The sequence below is a fragment of the Pungitius pungitius genome, chromosome 3 (genome assembly GCF_949316345.1).
Source record: "Pungitius pungitius chromosome 3, fPunPun2.1, whole genome shotgun sequence".
Lineage (NCBI taxonomy): Eukaryota > Metazoa > Chordata > Actinopteri > Perciformes > Gasterosteidae > Pungitius > Pungitius pungitius.
In genome coordinates this window covers 11,130,549-11,156,054 of record NC_084902.1, presented here as the reverse complement: position 1 = coordinate 11,156,054, position 25,506 = coordinate 11,130,549, and the positions used below count along the sequence as shown (strand labels likewise).

Here is a 25,506-nt window from a genome sequence, read left to right as displayed (position 1 = left end):
TAACATAACACAACTATTAGCTTGATTCTTGTTGCACCAGCAAACTATGAAATTTGCCTCTGAAATGCGAAATATATCAACTTTTCATTTTTTGTCCACGTGGTCAAGTTGTCCTTCTATCCCTCCAAGTTGTCCTTCTATCACTCCATAATAGAAGTGTGATTCCATTAAGGAGTGACAGGTTTTGCAACAGAATTTCTCCTAAAAAGCAGAGAAGAGACCACAGCTATCTCTGTCAGACGCCACTTCAGTCAAAGGAGTAATCCAAAGCTACCGTGGGCTGAAAATACGTGGAAATGTTGCTTTGTAAATAGACGGTAATATTGCGGGGACAAACCGCTTCTCTGCCGAGTCATAGATGTTTTTATAGAAACATAAAAAGGATTTAAGAACTCGGGTTGCTTTCTGTACAGTCAGTCCCTATTTGCTTCACAGATGAGGCAATCTCAATTTTTGTGCTCAGATGCTTTTTGTGCACCCTGAGGTCCACGCGGTAAGTTTTTTTGTATTGCCGCTGTTGCTCCCTCCTGGAGCACCTTCTGGTAAGGAGAACGCTTTTGCAGGGAAATGCCAGCAGCAATCGTTATTCCATCTTTTCTCTTCCCTTCTCATTGTAAGCTGCCAGTGATCGGCTGACTTGCCTGGCTGTTGAAAAAGACAGAATAATGAGGCAGTGGGTGTGGATGGAAATCTATTCCTCCAGTCCCTCGAACTGTGTTTTTTATCTTCTAACAGAACGGAGAGAGAGACAGGGTATATATTTCAAAATCATTAATGTCTTCCGGTCTTGGAGATGGTCACATGGTGTGCAGGATTAGAATAAAGTAGGACAAATAAAATTAAAAAAATACAACTTGCTTAAAAGGCTTTAGAGACAGATGTTCCTCTTACTGCTGATGAGGGATTATGAAGGAATCAAGGTTGTGGTTGCAGCTCGTTTCTTGGCTTCCTCTGCCCTGCGTTCACTTTTCACTGGGGATTTTGTGCACATGTGATCCGTGATGAATACAGTTTATATGTGTAACAGAAGCAAGAAACTGGTCAAATCACTTCTACTGTGGTTCATGAGCACTGCCAAGCCAAAATGGCTTGTGAGCGTGCAAGGTTTGTTTTTAATTGAAACGCAAAGTGGTTGAATTCAAAGCCGTGAGTTTTGCATAGACTTATGGCCCCTGAGTCTCTTCTCATCCTCCATCAACACAATCAAACAATGGATGAATTAGAAGCAATCTGTCTTCTCCGTTGGCAAAGCATCCATTAGCTGTGACAAGCCTGTATCGACGGGATGAGACCACCTCCCCAACGGGTTTACTTTCCTAAATAAAAGAACAATTGTGATGTCCTTGGACACCTCTTTCCAGCCTGCTGCCCGGTCGCTAGCCGTTCTCACATCTGTCCGGCCCATGCTGTCTGCTCTGCTTCCCCCGCTCACTGTCACCACAAGAGGAATTGGTCCTGTGGCTGCTTGATTTTTGACAGTCACATGCAATTAACAACTATACAACAGCATACATTAATCAGCCCGGTGCGTGCAAGTGCGGATGGCATGTGATTCATTTGTCTTTCTCCCTCTGTTCATTTGTCCAAAAAACAATTCCAACAGATGGCCTTTCTGTGGTCCTAGAGCTCCTCTCTGCTAAACACTATAGCTAGATAGATAAATGTCACTTAGAAATCGAGTGATGAATATTCTCCAAGAGATTAAATCGCCTAATCTGTATATCCCTGAAATATTAGAGTTATGAAAATTAATGGCTGCCCTCTAATAGCTCCCAGAGAAATACTGATGAAACCACTGAAAGTCATTCAGCCCTTGCTTTGCCATTATTTAAGCTCACAGGAAGTGCCTTGGGGGAAAATGAAGATTTCTCTGTGCAGCGGCAGGGTCAGACCTCAGCTGCCCTGCGGTAACCGCGCTCGCTGTCTGAGCCCGGCGTGGACGGAAGCGAGAGCGCAGGGCCGGGTTTCTGAGATTGTTTGGCAACCTAGTCTTATTATGTCTTATAAGTTAAGTTAGGGACAGTAGCCCCTCGGGACGGGGAGGGAGGACTCGTCTTTGTGCTTCCGTAGGAGATTGGTAGATTCTGCTGCTGGATCACCATCGCAAATAAACATGCGTGAGAAACTCTGTTTGGCGTGGCGTGCTTTTAAGTTGGAGCAAGGACGGATCACATTAACTCAAACGCGGCTTCAAAGAACATTTTGGAGCTGGCGTTGCAGTGTTCGGGGGTAGCGATGTTAGGAATATATTCTGCTCTCTGGGATGTGTTTCAAGCCCTCAAATGTCCCACTTTCTGGGAGTCAGTGCCTGAGGGACGCTGTGTTTCAAATGCTAAAGGTGTGTTTGTGCATGTGTGTCCTGGTGTGTGTGTGTGTGTGTGTGTGTGTGTGTGTGTGCGTGTGTGTGTGTGTGTGTGTGTGTGTGTGTGTAGTTAAGGGATTAGCTCTTTGCCCATAACTTTTTCACTTCAGTCGCCATGGCATAGAAACAAAGGTCTCTGTGAGCCCATCTAACCATATGGAGCTCTAAAAATAATGCAGTTATTTCAATTAGCCCCTCAGCTCTGCAACGCATTTGAATCAGGCGGCCAAGAGGGTCGCGCTATTTTGGTGAAAAAGCTTTTGGAGGGAGAGCGAGTGTCTGACCGGTTCTAGAGTACTAATGTTTTTCTATAGCTCCTGCAAAGGCTCCTTAATTCACCTGGTTTGTGAGGGTGCTGTAAAGTGCTTCAATTCTCGACTGCAGATGTCCACACTGTATTTGTCCACAAACTAACCCGTTGTTGAGGGTCCTTCTCCTTATCACAGTGTTTGACCGCAGACAATAATTTAAAAAAAACTGCAGCGTAATCAAAATATTCATGAAAGAGGTCAGAGTTTCTGAGACCCTTTGCTTTATAAAGACTTCTCACTTTTCCTTATCCTAAATGTCATGGCATTAAGAATCCCACTCAGTGAAGAGAGTAACCTTCCAATTTAATAAAGTTCAGTTAACTGTAAGAAGACGGGTATGTGTGATTGATTAATTTACATCTATGGGTACGTTGAAGAAAAGGGCATATTATATACAGATTGGATTGAATGATTTCTACTTCACAACTGAGAGAAAAATTGTCAGTCGCTTCACTTAGATTTGTAAAATCATAGTGGTTTACACCCACAGTCAAGAATAATTTTCTGTCTTTCAACAAGTCATTTTGGTTTAGATTTTATTCAAACCCACTCGATCTGAATATTAATGCTGTATTAAAGGCCAGGGCAGCCATGTTAACACACACCTCTCAGGCATAGGATAGATATTTTTTTAGGGTAATTGGTTTGGAATTAAAGAAGTCTGTTGTTTTGTTGATTTAAGGTGGATTACAGTAATGTCAGTAAATCCTTATGAGTAAAGACTATTGAATACACCTGTTGCTACAACAAACATGTTGTTATTGCTCAACCAACAGTTTACAGTAACCACTCTGAATTTTCATTTTTTTTACAAAATAATCATAATCTCACAGAAATGTAAAGAACAGCAGGGACACATTAAATGGCTTTAAAGAAAAACAAGTCTCCATGATGACGTTTTGTAGTTTTATTCAGCCACGTGTTAGCTATTTAACTTTATTTTTAAACGGCACCTACAACAGATTTAGCTATTTAAAAAAAATATGTTTGTCCCTTTTTAGCCACTTTTGTGAAGTGACTCAAATCCTAAAATTCACACATTCTCCCTCTAAATGACAAAGGCAGCCGTCGGCTGCTCACCAGCCTGGAGACAGCTGGAAAGAGATGGCTGGTGCACATATTATTTGAGTTAAGTTGTTTGTTAAAGAAAATAGCGTGAACCTTATTAGAAGCCTGTACCTATAATTGTTGGTGGCGTGTTAACTAACTACCAATAGACTGCTTAACACTATAATTATTCAGAATGTGTTGGTTTACTAGTTAATAAGAATGTAATTGTTTAAAAAAGGAAAAAGCCTGCAGGCTTTAGAAACAGGACGTGGTCCACCATGAAGGGTGTGTGTTTGAGAATGTGAGCCTGTCAGCATCCACGTATGAGTTCCCACTGTACAGGAGGTCTCATGAGAAGGCTCCGGTTCACAGCTTTCATCTGCCAATCACAGTTTGAAGATTAGGAGATATCAAAGGCCGCCGTGTCAAAGGCCTCTCGTCCTGTCGTCATCCACAAGGTTGCGAGAGTGCAAATTTCAGGGGTGACACGAGGAGAGATTTTCAGCTAAGAGACGATTTTTATTCCAGAGTGTTTCAAGATTCGTAAGATACCATCTAGAATCGGGAGAGACAATCCCTTCATTAATGCGCCGGCCATTTTCTCTCCCTCACACATGAGCTAAATTATAGATGTGCTGTTATTTGTTTACTCCGTGTCGGACTGAGTGATTTGCATTATTCATCTACTCTGACAGGAGAAAGCGGCTGCAGAGTAAGACGCAGGCAGGGGGACACATTTAAACAGAGCGCAGGCTAACTAGGACGTTGGCAGGATCTGGGCAGTCATGCACATGCAAATACTGTAATTGACGTTCCCTCGATAAGCTTTCTTTTCAGCCACCCCTCTGCAAAAAGAACGGTCATCCCAAGACGAAAATGTCTTTCTTTCGAGGATATTGGTTTCTGCTGCTCACCAATCAGTGGCTCTGATTTTCAGGCTGACAGACAGGGCTTCCGGAGCTAATTATATTTTTTGTGGGTTTTTCTTTTTTTTTTCCTTCCCTCAGTCCTGAGAGATGATTTCCGACATGCCCCGAGCGACGTGGTGGTGGCTGCCGGTGAGCCAGCGGTGTTGGAGTGTGTGCCTCCACGCGGTCACCCCGAGCCCACCGTGTCCTGGAAACGCAACAACGTCCGAGTCAGCACCAGGGATGACCGCATCTCTGTGAGTTCAACGCGAACGCCGGACAAAGACTGAGCAGATGTAGCTTCCAAAGCGCAACCGCTTAACCTCCTGAACCCCCCCCCCGTGTTCAGCCAAGCATCCGCCAAGTTACATTCTGAATCCTGATAAGGTTCACCAGAGCAAATCTGTATGAATTCTTGACTGAAATCAAACCTGCTAAAGTGAACCCCCAGCTGTTGAGGAAATCATTTAGCCTTTAAAAAATTGTTCATTGAGAGTAGAAGACACGTTGCATCCACCTTCAGTAGGAACAAACAGCCCTGTGGCTGAGAGCCATAGACAAAAAAGACATCTCTGCCTTTCCTCAGAAATGCTGAATGCTGAATATAAGGTGGGTTAAAAAGGTGCTCTGAAGAATCGAAAAGTGTAGATGTTTTAGATAATTATGATACATTGTTATTCTTTATAGAACATTAACTTTTAAGGGTAGAAATTACCAAAGAATAGCTGAAATCAAAAATATGTTATCTAAAACATCTACACTTTTTTACTCTCAGAGATATTTTGCTTTCTATGAACTAAAAATTCTTGAACGTTTGTTGGCTCCTCTCATGTGAAAAATCGACTGCTGGCAACCATATCTGGTTGCTTTTGAAAAAAAATGTCCTCGTTTTGTTAAGGAAATTTACAAGCCTAAGTTTGTGAACAATATGATTGAAGATTAAATAATCTTTTATTAGTGGCGCAGTGGGGAAATGTACAGTGTTTACATCTGTAATAGAGGAATGGTTGAGGAAATAATCCGTTGATTAAGTAAACTGTTCTGCACATAAAAATACTCCAATAGAAGAAAAGCTTTGCATTGAAGGATTTTATTAAAGTAAAATTACTTATGTATTACCAGCAAAAGGTACTCAAAGAACAAAAATAATGGATTGACGAGATTTATTGATTTCCTATTACAGTATTAAACATATTATTCGGTTACCATTACTTATGAATTTAAGTGTACAATTCAGGATTCTTTACTTGCATATTTTGAATGCTTGTGTAAATGTACTTAGTTACATCAGACCGCTATCTAGAAATTGCTCTTACTTTGAATGTGAAGGATTTTCCTGTACATAGAATATACATATGTGGATTATTTGTCCATTAAAGGCCAGAGCATGGGTACTGTGTGTCCGTTGTCTCCACTCAGGACAACCCTCAGACTAACCTCTTGAACTGTCCCTTCTGTTTTTCAGATGCGTGGGGGAAAACTGATGATCTCTCACACCAGAAAGAGCGATGCTGGCATGTATGCCTGTGTGGGCACTAATATGGTTGGAGAGAGGGACAGCGATCCTGCAGAGCTGGTTGTATACGGTGAGGAACGTGCAGCAGCATTTGGTCCTGCGTGGAACTGAAGATAGCCACGTCTGATGCCTCTTCTTCTCCTGCAGAGCGCCCCGTGTTGGTACGGAGGCCGGTGAACCAGGTGGTCATGGAGGAAGACACCGTTGACTTCCTTTGTGAGGTCCATGGAGATCCACCGCCCACTGTAAGATGGCGCCGAGAGGAAGGGGAGCTTCCCCGGGGAAGGTGAGAGGGAAGGTCATGAGCAGAGATCGATAGAGTTGGAGGGGAAATGCACACACAAAGCGTCTACAGCTTTAGCAGAGAAAAATCCATCAGATTAACGACACCGAGAAATATCTTGACCAGTTTCATCCGTTTTCACTGAACACATCCATATTTAGATAATAAAAATGTTTTACTTTAAACAGTAAAACTTTCATAGAGATAATTACTTACAGGCCTATAGCCAACAAATTAATTATTTTAATTATTAATTAAAGCATTTCCTCCCTGCAGCGCTGCTCTACAACATCTGTTGAATGCACCATCCAATTATAGTGCTGACACTAATATCAGATTGAATGCCAAAAATAAGACAATGAAACAATAGCTTAGTATGAAGACTGTAAAGAAGGGTAAACAACTTTGTTCAAAGGTAGCGCGTCATATCTCAATGTCAACCTGTAGAGAACCTCATTGCTAAGCTAAGCTAAGCTAACCGTGCCCCGGCATCAGCATCACTGTACAGACATATGTTTATTTGTCCACTTTGAAAAGTTGTTATTTTGCAAGTCATGAAATGGTTGTTCTTCGTGTTATATTTTGTATTCTTTTCCTTGTTATCTTTTATCTTGTATATTGCTCATGAGTTAATGAAGTTAAGTGAATTATACCAGTTTGATGTAGTAATGACGCTTGCATAGTCAAAGGCAGCTAAATTAACTTTCTTTACTTTGGTTATATTTGGTGTATTTTGAAAATTCTCAAAGTTCCTCTTAACTATATATTTGATCAAATGTTCAGAGATAAAATATTGTTTTTCCAGAACCGCCTGAAAAATAATAATATATGATCTACAATATATTTTAATTGATTTGCAGCTGATCCAAGATTTTCCCGGTAACCAGTGACAATATCTAAGCTAGATCAGGCACATCGCTCCAGTCCTTTCAAGATAATGTCACTTGATTGGAAAAAAAATCCTTGCAACTGGTTGATTGACAAGGAAACAAATTACATTATTTTGTACAGCAGGCAGATTGTCTTTGTTTTTTGTAGATAAGTAATGCCAAATTAGTTGTGCCACCCTTCTCTGTTAGATCTCTCAGTATCTCTCAATCGCTCGTTCCCAGGTTTGAAATCCGCAACGGAAACAGCCTCCATTTGTTCAATGTTAGAGAGCAGGATGAAGGGACGTACACCTGTACGTCTGAGAACAGTGTGGGCACGACGGAGGCCTCGGCCATGTTGCAGGTCCACGGTAGGAGACACGTCATGCATATTGTATATTCACTCACACACACACACACACACACTCACATACTTGGTCATGCATAAAAAAAAAGCTCATGTTCATGCATACAGACACGTGGCAGCAGAGTTGTGCCAAAGCCGGCTCCCATTTCATGTCCAATGCTCTGTGTTTTTGTATCCGTGAATCTTTGCGAGTGCCTGTCCAGCGGTGCTGCCAGGAGCTTATGCTAAACCGTATGGATTACGCCATTTGACAGATGTTTGGTAGATGTGTGCTTTAACTCACTGCCAGGGAGCAGTCCCAGTATTAATAAGACATGACTCCCTTCCTCCTCTCTTCCTGTCTCTTTATCTCCTTCCTCTCGCCTCCTGGCTCTCTCTGTGCCCTTTTTTCTTTCTCTGTGTGTGTCTTGGTTTAAATAGTCTCAGGCGACTTTATCCACTAATGCTTCTATCAGTGTAAATGAAATCCAACCCGAGCAGATATTTATTCATTCTGCTGCTGCTTCTCCCTTTTGTCTCATTTCCTTGCTATCACCGCTTTAGTTTTTTTAGCTCAGCATTTCAGATATCATTCATTTACCATTTCTCTCCCTCCTGTTTCAAATCCTACCGCCGTCCCAGTCGTCCCTTCCTCGGAGTTCATTTTCTGTCTCATTCTTCTCTGACAATAAAGGGTTTGTTTTTTCGCTTGTTGATTTCAGAAATCCTGCTCTAGTGTTCATGGGATTCTTAATGGTTTTAAAACAACAATCAATTCCTAATGGTTTTAAAACAACAATCAATTCCTAATGGTTTTAAAACAAATAGGTTGCTCCATTACGCACTGGTTGAAAACATGCCTGTTGCTGCAGACGAGCAGTAAGTGAGCCCCAGACGCAGTGACTTAATGCACAGCAGGTTAAGGACTCCTTTCAAACACACACATCTGCTTTGTGGGGAGGGGTGTTTCAGGATAGTGTGACAAATGTCTGCAGCTGCAGTCAGTACAAATGCAGGTTTTTAATTACTCTGTCTCTTTTTTTGCAAGTAAAGATATTACATATTTAGATCCGTTCTTTCATACCAGATCGTAGTACACAATTTTTATCAAAGGGGAACATTTAGAAATGCTCTTCCATAACCTCTGTCTTAGTACGTTACAACGCAGGTGAATGCGATACGCTGTGTGTGTGTGTGTGTGTGTGTGTGTGTGTGTGTGTGTGTGTGTGTGTGTGTGTGTGAGAGTCAAATATGTGCTTGCATTCTCTGTTGTGTGTGAATATTCGTTGCAAAGGATGAATCCTGGCAGAAGAAGCTTATCATGTGACTGGCAGCATGAGCCAATTATATAGACGGGAGGAAGAAGGTGCTGGTCAGTGTGAATCCGCTAACGCAATGATCTGACCCCAGCTGGAAGTTGGGATCCCTGCCCGGACCTTTCCGAAAATAACCGAGCAAATGTCATCTGAACGCCGGCACCGTGATGAATTGTTATTTTCAGAGGACGCCGAGGTGATGTCTCTCATTAAAGAAGAGAGGGAGGTGGAGGGAGTAGTGATGGATCAAAAAGCTCCGAAGGTTAAAGAGACAACTCTTAGATCTTTACTGGAGCTCACGGGTGCTTCATCGATACAGATGAGGCTTTAAAGAAGGAGTGAAAACATTACAACATTATAACATTATCTATGCATAACATGTAGATAAAACAACAAATAATGCCTTTGCTCCACTACAAGTGATGATCATGGTTACTTGGTGAGATTTTGGTTTAACATGAAATGAGGTTTCCAACATGTCAGTACAAAAAAAGCAATATTTAGCTCTGACTCTTTGCCAGATTTCAGATGTCTATGAACACTTGCACTGAAGAGTGAGTTCGGCCTTCAGCGTGTTTCTGAAAGGACCTGTTCAAGGCTCAAAGAGCAACAATTATCAATGTTTCACAAAAAGCCAAATATGCCTTCTTGGAACTACAAAATAATTCGTTATGTATTGGTTCATGTTCACTAGCTACAGCAGTAAAATACTGCATACACATTGATTTGTCAGTAACAATCTAATGTTATATTTTTTCAGTAGAATAAGAAATTTTACTTGGCACTATTCTGCTGATAATACTTGCATGATATACTCTCGTCTTTTACTTATAATGGTGCATTTTTCATTGTTGTGCTGGTACTTGTATTCACGTACAGGTGAATAATTCTTCTTCACGCGGAGAATTTTAATATGCCTCTTTCCCTCCTCCAGTACCACCTCAGATTTCCACGAAGCCCCGAGACCAGATCGCCACACAAGGGAGGAGTGTTGCCTTCCAATGCGGCACTACAGGAAACCCTCAACCTGCCATCTTCTGGCAGAAAGAGGGCAGCCAGGTGAGAGGCTGGTGCAGGGAACAAGAGATCCTCCACTGCTGAAGATTGCATCGTGTGTAGTTTATTCCTGTGATGTATGACTCCATTTGTTCTCCAACAAACCTTGGGTTGGTAACAAAGTGTGGTTTGGGGGGGATTTTTTGCATCATTCTGCATTAATTCTTTATATATCAACAAGCACAGTTTCACTCTGTCTTTGTTTATTAAGAAGAGAAAGACATGAACAGGTTCAGTCTCATTTGGGGGGTTTAATTTTCCGGAACCTTTATTTAAAAGTGAAATCATACGTCTTACTTAGAGAGATGGGCAAGAGGCAAACAAGAGAGTGTAGCACATTTGCACTTGGCTCAGAGATAGGAGTGGTGACAAAGTGTTGGAAGGCATTGCGTTGGCGAGGAGCATTTCTCCCGATCGCGACGTCCCACTCCGTTAGAGTGTCGTGACGACGGTGAAGTAGAAATGAAGGAGGTAGAGGTGGCATGAAGTACACCAGGTGTGGAAACCACTTCTTTGGGGGAAACCGGCAGACAAACACTGTCCTCCTTCCATATTGTACCCAACTAAAAATATCCTGTTGCTCAACAGCAGCTGGGATCAGCGACTTGAGAAGCGACGTCAGATGTTTTCAGAAGCTTGTCGAAGAGCCAACAGGAAGTGCAGCCACAGATTTTGTGAATAAGCATCCGTCTGCAGGATGGTGGAGGCATTGGTTGGCTGTTTTTGGAGCTTTTTGCTGTATTTGGGGGATTATCTGTAGCCTTATAACCTAGGTCTAAGCCTCTTAGTGGAATGAAATGTATGGCTGAATGAATTGATAGTTCCCTTCCCCCTTGTTCACATCCATTTCACTTGGAAAAAAACAACAACAAGACAGATGTGAAATTTCTGTTAGTGGGAATCATCCCCCCCCAAAAAAAACACACACAATCATCTCTTTATATTACATTTGAACCAGGCTAGTGTAAGTTCACCGCTTTGGTCTAGACTGAAACATTCGTCTGCTATTGAAGTTATTGTTGTAAAAAATGTCAGTTTTCCTTTATTGAGATTCATATTTCTGGGGGACGCTCTCAACAACGGCTAATTGTAATGCTTTTAGTCAGCCATCTTTGTTTTTTGGTATGCGCAAATTTAGAAGATTGCGTGATCTTTTCCAAACGGACTTGTTTTTTAAATAAATACCGCTTTTACTGACCTTAAACTCAGTTTGCTTGTGTATGAGAGGCCAAAGCGTAGAGGAATGATATCTATATTTATTTCTGCTGTCTGTTTTTGTGTTTTAGATGTTGCTGTTCCCCGGCCAGCCACCTTCACAGTCTGGTCGTTACTCTGTCTCCATGAGCGGAGAACTGACCATCGCTGATGTGCACCCGGAGGACTCTGGTTTCTACATCTGCCAGGCCATCAGTGTAGCAGGAAGCGTGTTGACCAAGGCGCTGCTGGAGGTGGAGGGAGGTGAGACCTCATTTCTCACAGTAAGGTTTAAAACCAGGGGAGGTAGATTCTTTATTCTGTATTGTCAGCTAATGAGCAGAAAACGTATTAATTACTGAGTAGGTGCAAAACAATAAGGCTCATAGAGAGCAAGAAAGCACACAGTTAAAGACCTCATGCCGGGTGAGCAATGGTTTTAAGGCTTAATGTTCATCCCCAGGATGGTCGTCCACTTCTTTTTTTTTCATTTTAGTATTTTCTTGCCTACTAAACCCTGTGATGTATTTCCCCCCTTTGCGCTGTAAACAGCTGGCGACTTTATGATCAAATCTTCGACAGGCCTTTTGTAAGCCTGCCAGGTATTTTTTCTCCACTGTTAATTCTCCACAATCTGCCTCATCTCTCCCCGAAAACCGATAGGTCCTTCAGGTCGGGTTCCGCCAATTATTCGCCAAGGTCCGGCCAATCAGACTGTATCCCGGGGTGCGACGGCGCAGCTGCACTGTCATGTAAACGGAGGGCCCTCAGTCAGGATTTCATGGGAGAAGGACGGAGAGAGACTTCTGGGAAATAAAACTCGACAGATCTTGATGGAAAATGGCACTTTGCAAATCACAGACATAAAGGTGTGTGTGTGTGTGTGTCTATGCGTGTTTGTGTGTGTTCGTGTTTATGTGGGTGTAATTTATTGAAAATGGCGTGAAAAGGAGTTTAGCTGTTGAACTCAAGGAAATAAGGACTGCTTGTCCAATGGAAACAACAAAAAGAAAAGTGATCTTTGGCCCTCTTTCACTTTCTCTGCACCCCATGCGGCAAAATGTTTTTTTCCTTTCCTATTAAGTATTCAGTTTTTTGTAAAATGAAGGTGAGACTGAGTTTCAAAGAACAATCTCTCTAAGGTAAAGCATATCTCTCCAGCGCAATTATGTGCTCATGCGGTGTGTAATTGTAATGTTAATGAAGGCGCTTGTTTGTAAATGCTAATGTGTTCTACTTTGATGGAAGAGCAGTCAGCAGCCCCCTTGAGCTATAACCCCCACCTGGAGGTCGTTGAGTGCGCGCAAGACAAAGCTAAAGCAGCATCGTTTTTTATTAATTGACCGGCGATAGATGACTAATCATCTGACCGGGCTTTTAATTGCATTTCCTGGCCGCCTATGCTGATTCACTTCCTCTCTCACTCTCTTTCTCCGGCTACGGCGCTCTGCAAACTTGCAGCATTACGGTCTGGTCCACTGCACCACCGAGGCTGGGGAAATCTGCCACGCCAATGTGCTCAATGGAACAGAAGAGATGCATTAGTGTGGCATCGGGGGAATGACAAGGGAAAAAGAAAAAAAAAAAAAGGAGAGAGGCAATGGAGATGACGAGTCAGGAACTAAAAATATTTACCCCGCTGGTGCCCCTAGCCGCCATCAATATTTCAGCAGGCGTTGAAGTCATCTAAAAAAGTTGACTTGCCCGCGCGCCGTGTTGTCTGTCAGCCTCGAGGTCAACGCTGCGACGGATGATCTCATATGGTCTGATGATCGTTCCAGCAGACTGGCTCCTCCAGGTGGGACAGGGCTGGAGCGAGCGCCAGCGTCAGTGAAACATGAAAGTATATACAGGTCTCAATGTAACGGGAGGGCAGCTCGATCCGGATTTGTAGCTTTCAGAGTTGCTCAGGCTGGGGTGAAGAATATTGATAAAGGTTAGATGTTACATTTGATAAGAATGATAGCAAACCATGAGACAGCAGTGGTCAAAGATCTATATGGAAAATATTTACTTTAATGTAGTCAGGTGGCATAATAGCTGAGAAAATACTTTTCTACTGTCAGACAGATATATGTTCATATTAAAAAATTAACTAATTTATCGCACATTTTGAAATTCAATAATCTCGATTAATGTTGTTGTCTAGACTAAATCTTAAAAGTAATTAGTTATTGCTTTAGAAAGCGTGTATTTTAGACGCTGTTATGTTATTTTAAACATTTGATCATCTCGAAGACCGAATTCCACCAGGCGGACCATGTTGAACTGGCGAGTCTGCCGTCCTTGTGCACTCTCAACTCTCCATAATTTAATGTTTGAAGTGCCAACAATGTCCCCACATGTAGCCAGGACATTTTCCGACCACGGTCTTTTAGGGACACAGTGGTGGTCCTGTGCAGACCGTGTGCCGCGCAGGCTAACGTTAGATGTTGAGGTGGAAGTGGCCTAGCAGCTAGCATAGCCTAGCAGCTAGCTTAGCCTAGCAGCTCACTCAGCATAGTGCAGTGCTTCAAGTGGTCCGTTTGCCACTCATCCCCCTTCTGTTTGACACGTGGGGTGATTCCTCTGCACAGTTTTCCGCTGTAGGTCGCGTCTCTGTTAGTTTTACTTCCAATGCAAAAAGCTCTCTCCATCTTGATGTGACTGGCTGCAGCTAGCGGCCGTTTCGTCTCCGCGGTCAACGTTGATGTGGCCGAGATTAATGCAACAAAATATGTAAAATATTTTGTTGCATTAATCTCGGCCACATTAATTGCATAGATTAATGTGTTTATGTTGACAGCCCTGGTTTATATTACTGAACATTCTTGAACTGAACATTTTAGTCATCTGAAGAGAGGCATCCAAAGTGCTTGCAGCATGTGTTCTCTTTCCCTTTTATTTTTCCGACGCCCGTCTCAAATGTTGACTGCTGCTCAACAGGACACAGACTCGGGGATGTACACGTGTGAAGTATCCAGCGCCACGGGGGAATCGAGCTGGAGTGGGATGCTGACTGTCAGAGGTACTCACACCACACAAACCCTCCGCTCTCCGACCCTCTGTTACACTTCACACTCTGTCACTCTCGCACAACACCTCCGTGCTCGAGGAGCTACAGCCGCCCGTCACGTGATCACAGTCCGCAGCAAAACGGGACAAAACCCGCTCAAGTCCAAGCAGAGAGGCTGATCAGAAACCAATTGTTGTGGTTTAGCGGCAATGTTCTTGTGTGTGTGTGTGTGTTTTGTATCAGAAGATGGAGTTTCCCCCGTATCCAGAGCTTCTGAGTTCATCCAGCTTCCGGGGCCTCCGCAGAAGCCGATAGTGACGGAAGTGACCAAAAACACTGTCACCCTTACCTGGCAGTCCAACCCCCACGAAGGAGGGGCCGCTGTTACCTCCTACATCATCGAGGCCTTCAGGTGAGCCCCTCGTACAGGAAGCCAATGTACATGCGGGTGTTTAAAAATAAATAAATACAATGAGGCAGCAGCTGAACAGCTGAACAAAAACAACAACATCGACTCCCCCCCAAAACCCTCCCTAATTAATTAACTAACATTGACATTTCTTGTTTAATCTGCAATGTCAAAATGTTCCTGGGGAGTTGTGTGCAAGTATCTGTAATATCTACCCCAGCTCTTCTCTGTCTCAGTTTTATTTTGTTTCCAACATAATACGGTCTTCTTCATTTAGAGTCCGTAGCGTTTGAACATGAGTCATCTCCGCCCGCGGGAGAGACCGCTCTGTGAAGTGACGTCGTGAAGTGAAAGCGTGACACTCACTTGCATCAGTATTTAACCGTGTCAATCCCGAGGAGAGCCAGAGCAGCTCTCACAACCAACCAGAGGCTTTAGTGAGACGGACAGCGAGCCGAAGAAGAGACTATTACTGCAGCGGTCAGCTCGACAGCTCTGTCCTGTCCTGGGGCAAAGGAAGCCATTTCACCAGTTAACTCATCACAGAAGCAGGAGAGAGGGTACAGGCCGAGGGGGCGCACACGCACGCACACACACACACACACACACAGAATTCCAGTTAGAAAGGAAGCTCAGTGTGGTGAACTTGCACGCAGAGCTGAGGATGGAGATCCTCTGACTGCTGCACGTTTGTTTTCAGGCTTCAGCAGGAACAAAAGGGGTAAAAAAAGGGGGTTAATGTTAAAGCAGACAATGTTTCCATACTTTACAGTTGCAATTAAAAAAAAAAAGAAAAGAAAATGAAAATGTTTGAAGACTGGAGAACATTTGGTTAAAAAAAGGTGGCGGAAGAAGATACAGTGATGATAGAAAAATGCTGTGGTCCGCCTTGTGTAATTACCTCGCCATGTTAAATTGTGCTCATGCTGTTTGATAGTCACCGGTCTGTGCACAGCGTCGGAACGTCACGTCCTCGCAGGACAGAGAAAAGCTGCCATTATAACCTGCCGCATAAAAAAAAAAAAACACGCGTAGTGAGGCCCGTTTAGACCCACAGACATTGTGATGGAATCCTTTGTGGGTCTCTGTTATTTAAAGGACCTGCTAGAAGTTCCTTCAGTTTTTTCCCCCAGAAAGTTAAATTTGTGCTACTCTTCTTAAGTAAAGAAATAGATTTACAAACTATAAGTCCATCAATTCAATACTCAAATCACCTTATTCACTGATCCAGACAAAATCTAAAAAGTGAAAAAGTAAAAAAGAAAATTGGAAAATTATTCTCACCATGCAATTTATCAAATATTAAAGTTTAAATATGCAACTGAGCTCATTGTAAAATGGCTTAACTAATTGGTGTCAATACATTAAGAGACTGCACATTTTTTCATACCAAATGTTTCTATATCTTATTAAAAGTAACCAGTTGTTGCACTGCTGAGTATGTGATTTATACAATATGTCCAGTTGGATTTCTCTAGATGACGTTGACTGCCTCACTTCCATCAAACCAATTGTTATGCTCAATATAACAGTTGTTAAACCAATGTTCAAACAGAAGGTTTTGACTGTTGAAACGGTGTCCTAACATCCTGATAGATGTCCTGACCTTCAACTGTGATGATATAATTTAGCATTCCTCTAAACCTTGAATAAGTATGTGGTCATCAAATTGTTAAAACAACACTGGTTTTCATTTCCTTTTCCTGCAGCCAATCCGTGGGCAGCACCTGGCAGACGGTGGCGGACCACGTGAAGCAGGAGAGGCACACGGTTGTGGGACTCTTCCCAAACACTGTTTATCTCTTCATAGTCAGAGCGGTCAACTCTTACGGCCTCAGCGACCCCAGCCCAATCTCCGAGCCTGTCAGGACGCAGGGTGAGTTATATAAGCAAAAACTCATCTTCTTCTGATTACACTGTTGTGCAATAACAGTGCGCTTAAGCCATTTTGATTTCATTTCACATTGCTCGAAAAAATGAATCAGAAATTCTGAGGCTGGCACCAAGATAATGAGCTACATGGTTCAGAAAAACCTCATGCGCAATTGCTGCTAATTGCTCGCTCAGTGGGAAGCTGTTCTGCCTTCAGCAATGTTGAAATTCATCTAAAAGCTTTTGCTGAAAAGCTCAGACTAACTTGTATTTCCTTGTTGTTTCAGATGGGAGTCCGACAGAACAAGGTGTGGACCACAGACAGGTGCAGCGAGAGTTGGGAGAGGTGTCTGTCTACCTGCAGAAGCCTGTGGTTCTGTCTCCAACCAGTGCCAGGATTTCTTGGACTGTGAGTTGAATACGTGGCTGGATAGAGACAGTCTACTTTTCAAAGTCGCCTTTCATAGTGAGAAGGACACGTTAATCTCCAGACATTAACTTTTTAAAAAAATATCTCCCTAAAAAGTCACGTGACGCAAAGAGATTACCTTGAAGTACAAACACCGCTGGTTGTGCTTTCCGTCACCGATGTAAAGGTCAAACTCCGTTCTCAGGTCGCCCTTCAGTCTCGCTACGTTCAGGGCTATCGGATATTCTACCGGACTATCGGCAGCTCTTGGTTGGTCCGGGATGTGGAGGCCACTTCTGACCACAGCGTCGTCATAGCAGATCTGTACAGCAGCACAGAGTACGAGGTCAAGATACGCCCTTACTTCAACGAGCTGCAGGGACATGACAGCCTCATGGTTCTTCTGCGCATGCCGGAGGAGGGTAAGAAACACGCATAGTAGCATAGGATTGTAATTATCAAGTAAAACGCAGAATTATTGGAGTAGCAGTTGATTTAAATGTCATTAAAGTAATTTTACAAAGTAGGCAACACATGTTTATGGTCCATTATTTAATAATATGTTCGTATTACTTTCCAAAAGGTTTCCATGAAATAATGATGTGATTGTGCGAGTTATACAGAGATGATATCCAATTCGTACATGCTAAAATGTGATATTGAGAATAAAGTTTCTAATAATAAAGGAATGATGAATTCATATTTAATTGGATTTGAACCATGAACACTGGTGGAAACAAGTAGCCAGTTATTTAGCTCATTCAAAGAAACGTCTTGGCCATGATTAGGTAATTATCAGGAAATTATGGACCTGTGAAATTGAGCAGAACCATAAAACAGATATCTGGTAATGAAAAGAAAAATGTAATTTTCCTTCTTATCTCATTCTGCAGTGTTAAGTGCGCCTCCACAGGCTGTATCAGTGGTTCAGCTCACCAACAGCTCCAGTATCAGTGTGTCCTGGGAGCCTCCGCCTCATAACACTCAGAGCGGCATCATTCAAGAGTACAAGGTCAGACCACAACCTTCTTCCTGACAGATATCTTTTTCTTTTTTTTAAGACAGCATTTCCTAATTTAAATTGGGGGCCTGAGGAGGGAGAGTGCCAAATCTTGTCCGGATTCTAAAGCGTGAGACAGATTTGGGGTATCGAGCCGGTTGTAATTCATTTCATTCATTTTTTTTCAACAATTTAGCTTCTATTGAGGTTTCTGATATAACATCCGTCGTCATATTGTGTAATGTCATCCCCCTAAACCTTCTTTTTAATGAAATCCACAAAGAAAAAAGTGAATTTGAGTTATTAACTGTATTGATTTAGTTAGACTTTTAAAGATAATCAACTTTCTATATACGTAACGTCATTTTTGTCAACATAAATACCTGAACCAAGATGATAAAAAACACATGCACCAAAATTGTTTTTTGATTATGTCACTTTTAATTTAAAATTCTAGAATTTACAATGTTATGTTCGGAAGCTTCCAACTATATAAGCGTGCAATTTAATTCAATTCAGCACATGATTTCACCTGATTGTCAAATGTTTATTTCCGCTGTTAAATCCATCAACTGCACCTGCATCCTGCAAAAACTAAATGTTCCTTTAATCAATGATATTTTTACACACTCACTACAAATTAGCTGATGGATACTTATTACAAAAAAAACACTGATTTTAATCAGCAATTAGTAATTACTCAAGCCTCTTATCTGTAGCCAGTACATGCCCGCCAACAAAAGAGACTCAATTTGGTCATCAGATTGAACACTGACTGTCCCGTCATCTGTTTGCTCCGTGTTCTGATTATCCGCCTCGTAGTTTGAGCACACTGATTACTAATCATCTGGCTTGCTCTTCTAAGAAAAACAAAAAAGAACTTGCTGTTCTATTGGTTTGATTCCTTCCTCCCGTCTGCATTGACGTGTAGAAAGTTGGTGAGAAAGCCGCACGTCTGATCATGAATTAGCAGATCCCTTTAGTGTGTGAACGGCTCATCGGCCGAAGGCAAGGATCACACTTAATCCCCTTACACATTCAATTTGCTGAAACTCCACACTGTTTTGTACAAGCTTCCGTTATTGAATCGGCAGTCCTGTGTAACAGGAAACCTTTCCCTCACAGACTTGTTTGATTAAAAGGTTGACTCATTGTACATTTACATTTAATATTTACTCAAGTGTTGTGTTGAGGAAAATATGCTACTTATAGTCAACTGTTTTTATTAGTTAGTCATTTATACATAAAAGTGGCAAAATTTAGCTACAAAAGAAATGTTTAGTCCATTGTTGTTGTTGTATGACTCATTAAGCCATTAGTGTACAAAGTAGTTCAGATTGGCTCCATCTTGACCAGCTCCAACATCAAAACTCTGGTACCATCTTACATGAGTTCTTTTATTTTTAAACATTAAATTGATTTTTACAAATGATTTCACATATATATATATATATATAATATGACTTTAACAGACTTTTACACCCCAAAATGATTAATTAATTAATTTATTATTATTAATTAATTAAAACCTTGAATTCATGAAGAAAATGAAATTGATACCTACAAAGTCCCCACTCTCCGTTTAGATCGACTTTGATTCAACACTTCTTTTGTTCAAAAAAGTATTCAAACAGGACTTTTAATAACAATAGATTATTAACATACAATGTTACTTTTACAGGAAGAAAAGTGGTTTTATATCTACAATCTTTTATAGATATCCAATTCTTCATTGAAGATCATCAGGTTCAACACATAGATGAATACATAAAAACCTTTTTTGTTCTTATTGGGTTTTTTTAAGACCCAAACATCAACCCTCCGTGTTTGTTTTGTCGGTCAGGTCTGGTGTCTCTGCAGCGGCACCGAGCGGGAAAACCAGATCAACCGAACGGTGGATGGAGCGGTTCTGTCCATCCTGCTGACGGGCCTGTTGCCTGACGTGCGGTACTCGGTGGTGGTGGCTGCTGTCACCGGTCTGGGTGTGGGCGCTCGAAGCCAAGCCGTCAGCCTGCTTCTCAGTGAGTCACTCAAACTGTTCCAGCCTTTTTTGCAGATTGATACGGGGCCAAATGTGCTCTCGGTGGGCTCCGCTCTTTGCTGTGTTGCTGTCCGCTGGTCGAATGACTTCATAACGTTGGCATCATCGACGCTGGTGTTTCCGAGTGTGAACACGGGGAGCCAGAGATTTTTATTTGGGGCTGTATTAAAGTATCGCCAGCTCGTTGTAGCCCAGAGGAGGGGAGTTGTATTCAGCGTTTTCCAAGGTGTTTTTCTTCTCCTCTTTAATCCTACTGCAGCTATTTATTTTTTTAGGAACAATAGGACATTTTGGGGAACATGCTTATTCACTCCCTTTGCAATAGTCAGTTGAGGGATTTGATGTTCCTTTCATGTCTTTTGCTGTAAATAATTAAGCCACAGCCAGGTAGATTGGCTCAAGACAAATCCCTGGAAAAAGTGTGCCTGGCTTTGTCCAGAGGTAACAAACGTTTTTTAGGTAACACAAACTTTTCCTTTGACTAGTTAAGGCTAGTTGTTTCCAATCCAACAGCAGCTACACGTCCAACTAACTAACTCCAGAGTAGGAAGTGAGATGATTTGCCTTAAACCTTCACCGGATTGATTGCTAAAGAAGCTCCTGCACAGCATGCGATAAAACGACAATTTCTTTCAGCTCTCCCTGAGGGCAATACGCCTGAGAAGAAAGGCCGAGACCTCAGCATATCGGAGCAAATCACGAGTTTCGTCCGGCAGCCGGCCTTCGTGGCGGGACTCGGTGTGGCCGCGTGGTTGGTGCTGATGGGCTTCGGTGGTTGGTTCTACTGTCGACACCGCAGGAGGAAGCAGCTGGGACACTACACCACGTCCTTCGCATACACCCCAGCGGGTATGTGGGGGAAAGCTTTGACTTGATATTTCTTCTCTAAGTTTTAGCATCACGACAGGTGTTGGATGTTCAAAGGTTCCATTTCTGGAATTTGACATCTCATTTTCTTTTTCTCAGTTTTTTTCAGCAGCTTTAGTTTTTGATGTCAGGAAGATTTTTCATTTAAGGAAGAACTGTGTCAAAATTGCAGAAAAGGCAACAGGAATGTGCTGCAGTAGAGTTTTCAGACACCTTTGTAATTATAAATCCATTATAAATCTCTTTTGGATGAAAAGGACAGAGAAAAAATGGCCTCAGCTATGGTGAAAACTGTCAGCTTTTAGGTGACAAATTCCTAATAGACGGCTGGGAGGATAGCTCCAGCGATGATGAATGTTTTCAATTTTAGTTTGTATGCTCTTACACTGCAAATTCAGTTCATTAAAAAGTTTGCATGGCATGAAAAAAGAAGAAAACTGACAACCCATCAAAGCATATGTAAACAGTAACCACAGTATGCAATTTAGTTTGGATCGGCACATTAATATGAAGAAAAAAACATCAGTTGTTCTCTGACATTGAAACATATTTGTGATGCTCATGAACAACACAAAGGACGGCCCAAAGCTACGGTGGCCGAGAAGGTTCAGACAAATACAAAAGCAACAACACAAACGCAAACGCCACAACACAACACGAACGCCAAAACACAAAATACAAAAGCCACATCACAACCGCAAATGCCGCAACGCAACACGAACGGCGCAACACAACACGAAAGCGAAAACGGAAGTAGCTGCCCACGGGAGCGAGCGTATTTTGGAGGAACGCCCACGGGAGCGAGCGTATTTTGGAGGAACGGAGCTGGAGGATGCCAGATCGTTTAAGAAGTAAGTGAAACATGATTCCTTGCGGCTACAGTTAAAGTAAGGAATCATGTTTCACTTACTTCTTAAACGATCTGGCATCCTCCAGCTCCGTTGTTACGTGCCGACTGGTTTTTGAACCTACTGGTTTGGCTACGCGTTTAGATGTTATTAAGAGAGTAATCCTACTTGGGCAATGTGCTAGAAAACCTGACAGAACTATGTATTTCACGCTACGCCACCAAAAACCAGTTGTCTTGGCTCACCCTGAACCAAAAGATGTTCTTGCCACTGACGATTTGCAATTTCATGATAAGTAGTGAAATCAGTAGCGGCATTTGACAGCTCGGTTGGCCGACGGCGTAGCGCCGCCGTCTTATAAAGTTTTGCTATTTTGCTCGACTGCGGGTTCGAATCCAGGTTGTGGCGATCTTTTAATAAACGTATGTTCTTTTATTTATTTCTTTATACGTGGCAGTGATGTAGTGCTCACTTATACAATCATAATCGCTGCATTGGATATGGGATGCATTTTGAACATTTTCAGCAATATGTTTGCGAATGTGTGACGGATCAGGTGACCGAGGCAGACAACATCTGCCGCTGTCGGGGCAAAACAAACACGCACGCGTAGCCAAACCAGTAGGTTCAAAAACCAGTCGGCACGTAACAACGGAGCTGGAGGATGCCAGATCGTTTAAGAAGTAAGTGAAACATGATTCCTTACTTTAACTGTAGCCGCAAGGAATCATGTTTCACTTACTTCTTAAACGATCTGGCATCCTCCAGTTCCGTTCCTCCAAAATACGCTCGCTCCCGTGGGCGTTCCTCCAAAATACGCTCGCTCCCGTGGGCAGCTACTTCCGTTTTCGCTTTCGTGTTGTGTTGCGCCGTTCGTGTTGCGTTGCGGCATTTGCGGTTGTGATGTGGCTTTTGTATTTTGTGTTTTGGCGTTCGTGTTGTGTTGTGGCGTTTGCGTTTGTGTTGTTGCTTTTGTATTTGTCTGAACCTTCTCGGCCACCGTACAAAGCTTTAAGGAAAACGTCTGCGATTTGACTTTCCCAAAAATATTTCACAGTGACTATTATTGCCACACTAATGACTATATAAAGATTATATTCCTTTCACATTTAAATATGGCATATATTATCATCTTGTTCATTTAGTTGCCACAGTAAAATAATATTTGCATTTGTGTGAATTGCGAGCAATAATGGATAGATTTGATTATGTAGGTCATATGTGGAGTATATCACCAAAAAAATTGATTCATTGATTTAAAATTGATTTATATCTTTAATATGTGTACTATAACTATTTTTTGTTTGGAATGGAGCCAATTCAGTTTGAAAAGTATTTACTTCCCGGGAATCATTTTCAGACATTGACTGTAAAACAAGATGAATAACTAGGAACTTGTTTTTTTTCAGTTGGCTTTGCTCATAGCGAAGGATCTGGAATCGCCAATGGAGGGTAAAATGAAGATTTGATTCAGAAAATCTCTGTGTATTTAATGTGCAACCAGATAATGCCACTCTTTTTTTCAGCCCTGGGTTGTTAGGATCAAACATGGGTAACTACCCCTGGCTGGCGGACTCTTGGCCCACTCCGAACATCCCTCACAACAGCAAAGACTGTGGAAAACTGGACTCTGACAGATATTATAACAGTAAGAGCTCTCCAACTATTAGTATTTCTTTAAAATGAACTAAAACACAAATAAAACAATAAAATATTTGTTTAATGAACCTTCCCTGTTCAGCCATCGGCAACATGAACTACCCGAATCATGCCGAGAAACGCAGCACGGCGTCCAACGACAGTCCCATCTACAGCACCATCAACACGGCCGCCGAGGACGAGCTGCTGGCCTACTACGACACTTACTCCAGCGCGTCCTACAACCAGGGCCCGGACCCGTACAGCAGCAACCCAGCGCTGCCCAACGGCGGCCCGGTGGCCCTGGAGCTAGACCTGGACCACTGGACCATCCAGTCTGCTCATTCTGGGTCTGAATATGCCAAGCTCCAGTATACAAAGAAAAGCAACGGTGAGAGTTATAATCCAATTTTTTATTTAAAAAAAGAGGGGAATAGAGTGTATAAACCTGAAGTTTATACACCAAACTTGTTTAATCTTGGAGAGACTGTGTAATGTAAATTAGGCTTGAGGATAGTTGCCATGGTTACATGCAGTTAAGTACACGTTCACAATGATTAAAATCTAAAAGCCGTGTTGATGCACGTTGATTCACAGTTTTCATGCCCTGAAGACTGAAGACTTTCACATTAATTGTATAAATGAAAGAGTTGCCACTGAAAATGTTTTGCTTGTTTTTCTTTTCAATGGTGTCTTCCAGCCTTTTTACGCTATACATATATTGTGATGATTCACATAGAGTATAGGATACAGCTATCACTTGTGTAAAGTGAAAGCATTGAAGCCATGCTTTTTAATATGCAGCAATTCTAGGGACCCTTAAAGCACATTTATACATCCCAAAAGGTGACCTTTAGGCACCCATAATCAGAGCGAGGAGCATGTGTCTAAAATGTAGTTTCAATGTAGTTGATCATATTTATCACACAAATCTGCCAGAAATGTCAACATCCGGCTCTGCGTGGAGATGATAAGAATATTGAATATACCTGGTATACAGTATGACATTTGGTGTTTTGTGTTCATAGATAAACTGGTAAAGCAGAGGTCCACTGGGTCCTCGTCCAGGACGGCTCCTCTCACCTGGGTGGATGTTTTGTCGCTGCCTCTCCCTCCCAACAGAGACAAAGGTCAAACAAAGCCAGAAAAAGAGGATGAGGAACACAGGTGGGATTCATTTAGATTTTTTTCACATAGAGGAACTTTTTTCCTCCTCTAAAAATGGTTCTGCACAGAAGTGCTTTGAGAGCTAATATCAATGTCAAAGTAAAATGTAAAGGGGTTAAACACAATTGTCTTAATAATAGTAGTTTATTTATAGCGTCAAGGCATCTGACTTCACCTATGTGACGGAGAGAGTTAAACCAGATGGATATCAAACGTGCCCTGTAACTGTGCAAAGGCTGTCAAAGAAATCTCCAGCCAAGTTTGGACTGGAAGTGTTTTTCAAATTAACAACAGTTGTGTCCGCAGGCAGCGAGTAGATTGAGCTGTGGGGTTTCCAAGGGGAGTGTCTCCCCTAACTAGTCCTGACAGATTAGATTGTGGACATAACGGGGTGGGATAGGACGGCGTGTCTTCTGTAATGACATTAGCCACCATCTGACAGGCTGGATTAGTACTTTCCCTTTTTGATGACACGTCCATCATTAAATTAGCCCTGCCGGCGCTGCAGTGACAACACAAATCACGAAGGGTGGATCTCTCCGACTCTGTGTCTTCCACTTTTCATTGAACTTTTTTAACAAACCCTCCTTCATTTACGTACATCTTTTCTTTTCTTACATCAGTATTGATGGCAGTGGTGGTCCGTCGATTTGGCAGGGACATTTCAAGATCCCTTGAAAGTAAACGTTGCTGATTTTCAACTCGCTTCGTATCAACGTTTTTTTTTCACAAATGAACGAATGTTCAGCTTCTCGCTGTGTTGCCTGCGCCCGGAGCTCCCCGCTCACCCACCCGGAGGCTCCATCTGATGACGTTAAGCGCGTAATGTTGTGTGACGCAGTGGACAGCTCCCGGCGGGTGAGCAGGGAAGCACCAGACGCCAGCAACGCATGCCACCCACATTCAGACACCAGAACCCCTTTAAATTTGACTTTAGGGACAATATCTGGTACTACATTTCAATTAAATGGGATACACGACCTATTAACTAAAATACAAATTGTGTTTAGTGCTAATAAACAAATGTTTTATGTGTTAAACATACACCA

General features: G+C 42.3%; 1 protein-coding gene across 2 annotated transcripts in view; it reads left to right on the top strand.

Annotated features, from left to right (window-relative positions):
* zgc:77784 (uncharacterized protein LOC402947 homolog) overlaps positions 1-25,506 on the top strand; it is a 39,785-nt gene that overhangs the window by 11,257 nt on the left and 3,022 nt on the right. For both annotated transcript variants that reach the window (XM_037467964.2, XM_037467954.2), the window contains exons 3-21: positions 4,731-4,888; positions 6,097-6,217; positions 6,295-6,433; positions 7,543-7,670; positions 9,896-10,020; positions 11,304-11,475; positions 11,875-12,080; positions 14,137-14,218; positions 14,450-14,618; positions 16,325-16,491; positions 16,775-16,896; positions 17,102-17,318; positions 17,790-17,908; positions 19,740-19,917; positions 20,574-20,786; positions 23,062-23,104; positions 23,179-23,300; positions 23,394-23,681; positions 24,319-24,457. In XM_037467964.2, coding sequence (XP_037323861.2) covers positions 4,731-4,888; positions 6,097-6,217; positions 6,295-6,433; positions 7,543-7,670; positions 9,896-10,020; positions 11,304-11,475; positions 11,875-12,080; positions 14,137-14,218; positions 14,450-14,618; positions 16,325-16,491; positions 16,775-16,896; positions 17,102-17,318; positions 17,790-17,908; positions 19,740-19,917; positions 20,574-20,786; positions 23,062-23,104; positions 23,179-23,300; positions 23,394-23,681; positions 24,319-24,457 — 2,908 coding nt within the window. The remainder of the gene's footprint in view (positions 1-4,730; positions 4,889-6,096; positions 6,218-6,294; positions 6,434-7,542; positions 7,671-9,895; positions 10,021-11,303; positions 11,476-11,874; positions 12,081-14,136; positions 14,219-14,449; positions 14,619-16,324; positions 16,492-16,774; positions 16,897-17,101; positions 17,319-17,789; positions 17,909-19,739; positions 19,918-20,573; positions 20,787-23,061; positions 23,105-23,178; positions 23,301-23,393; positions 23,682-24,318; positions 24,458-25,506) is intronic.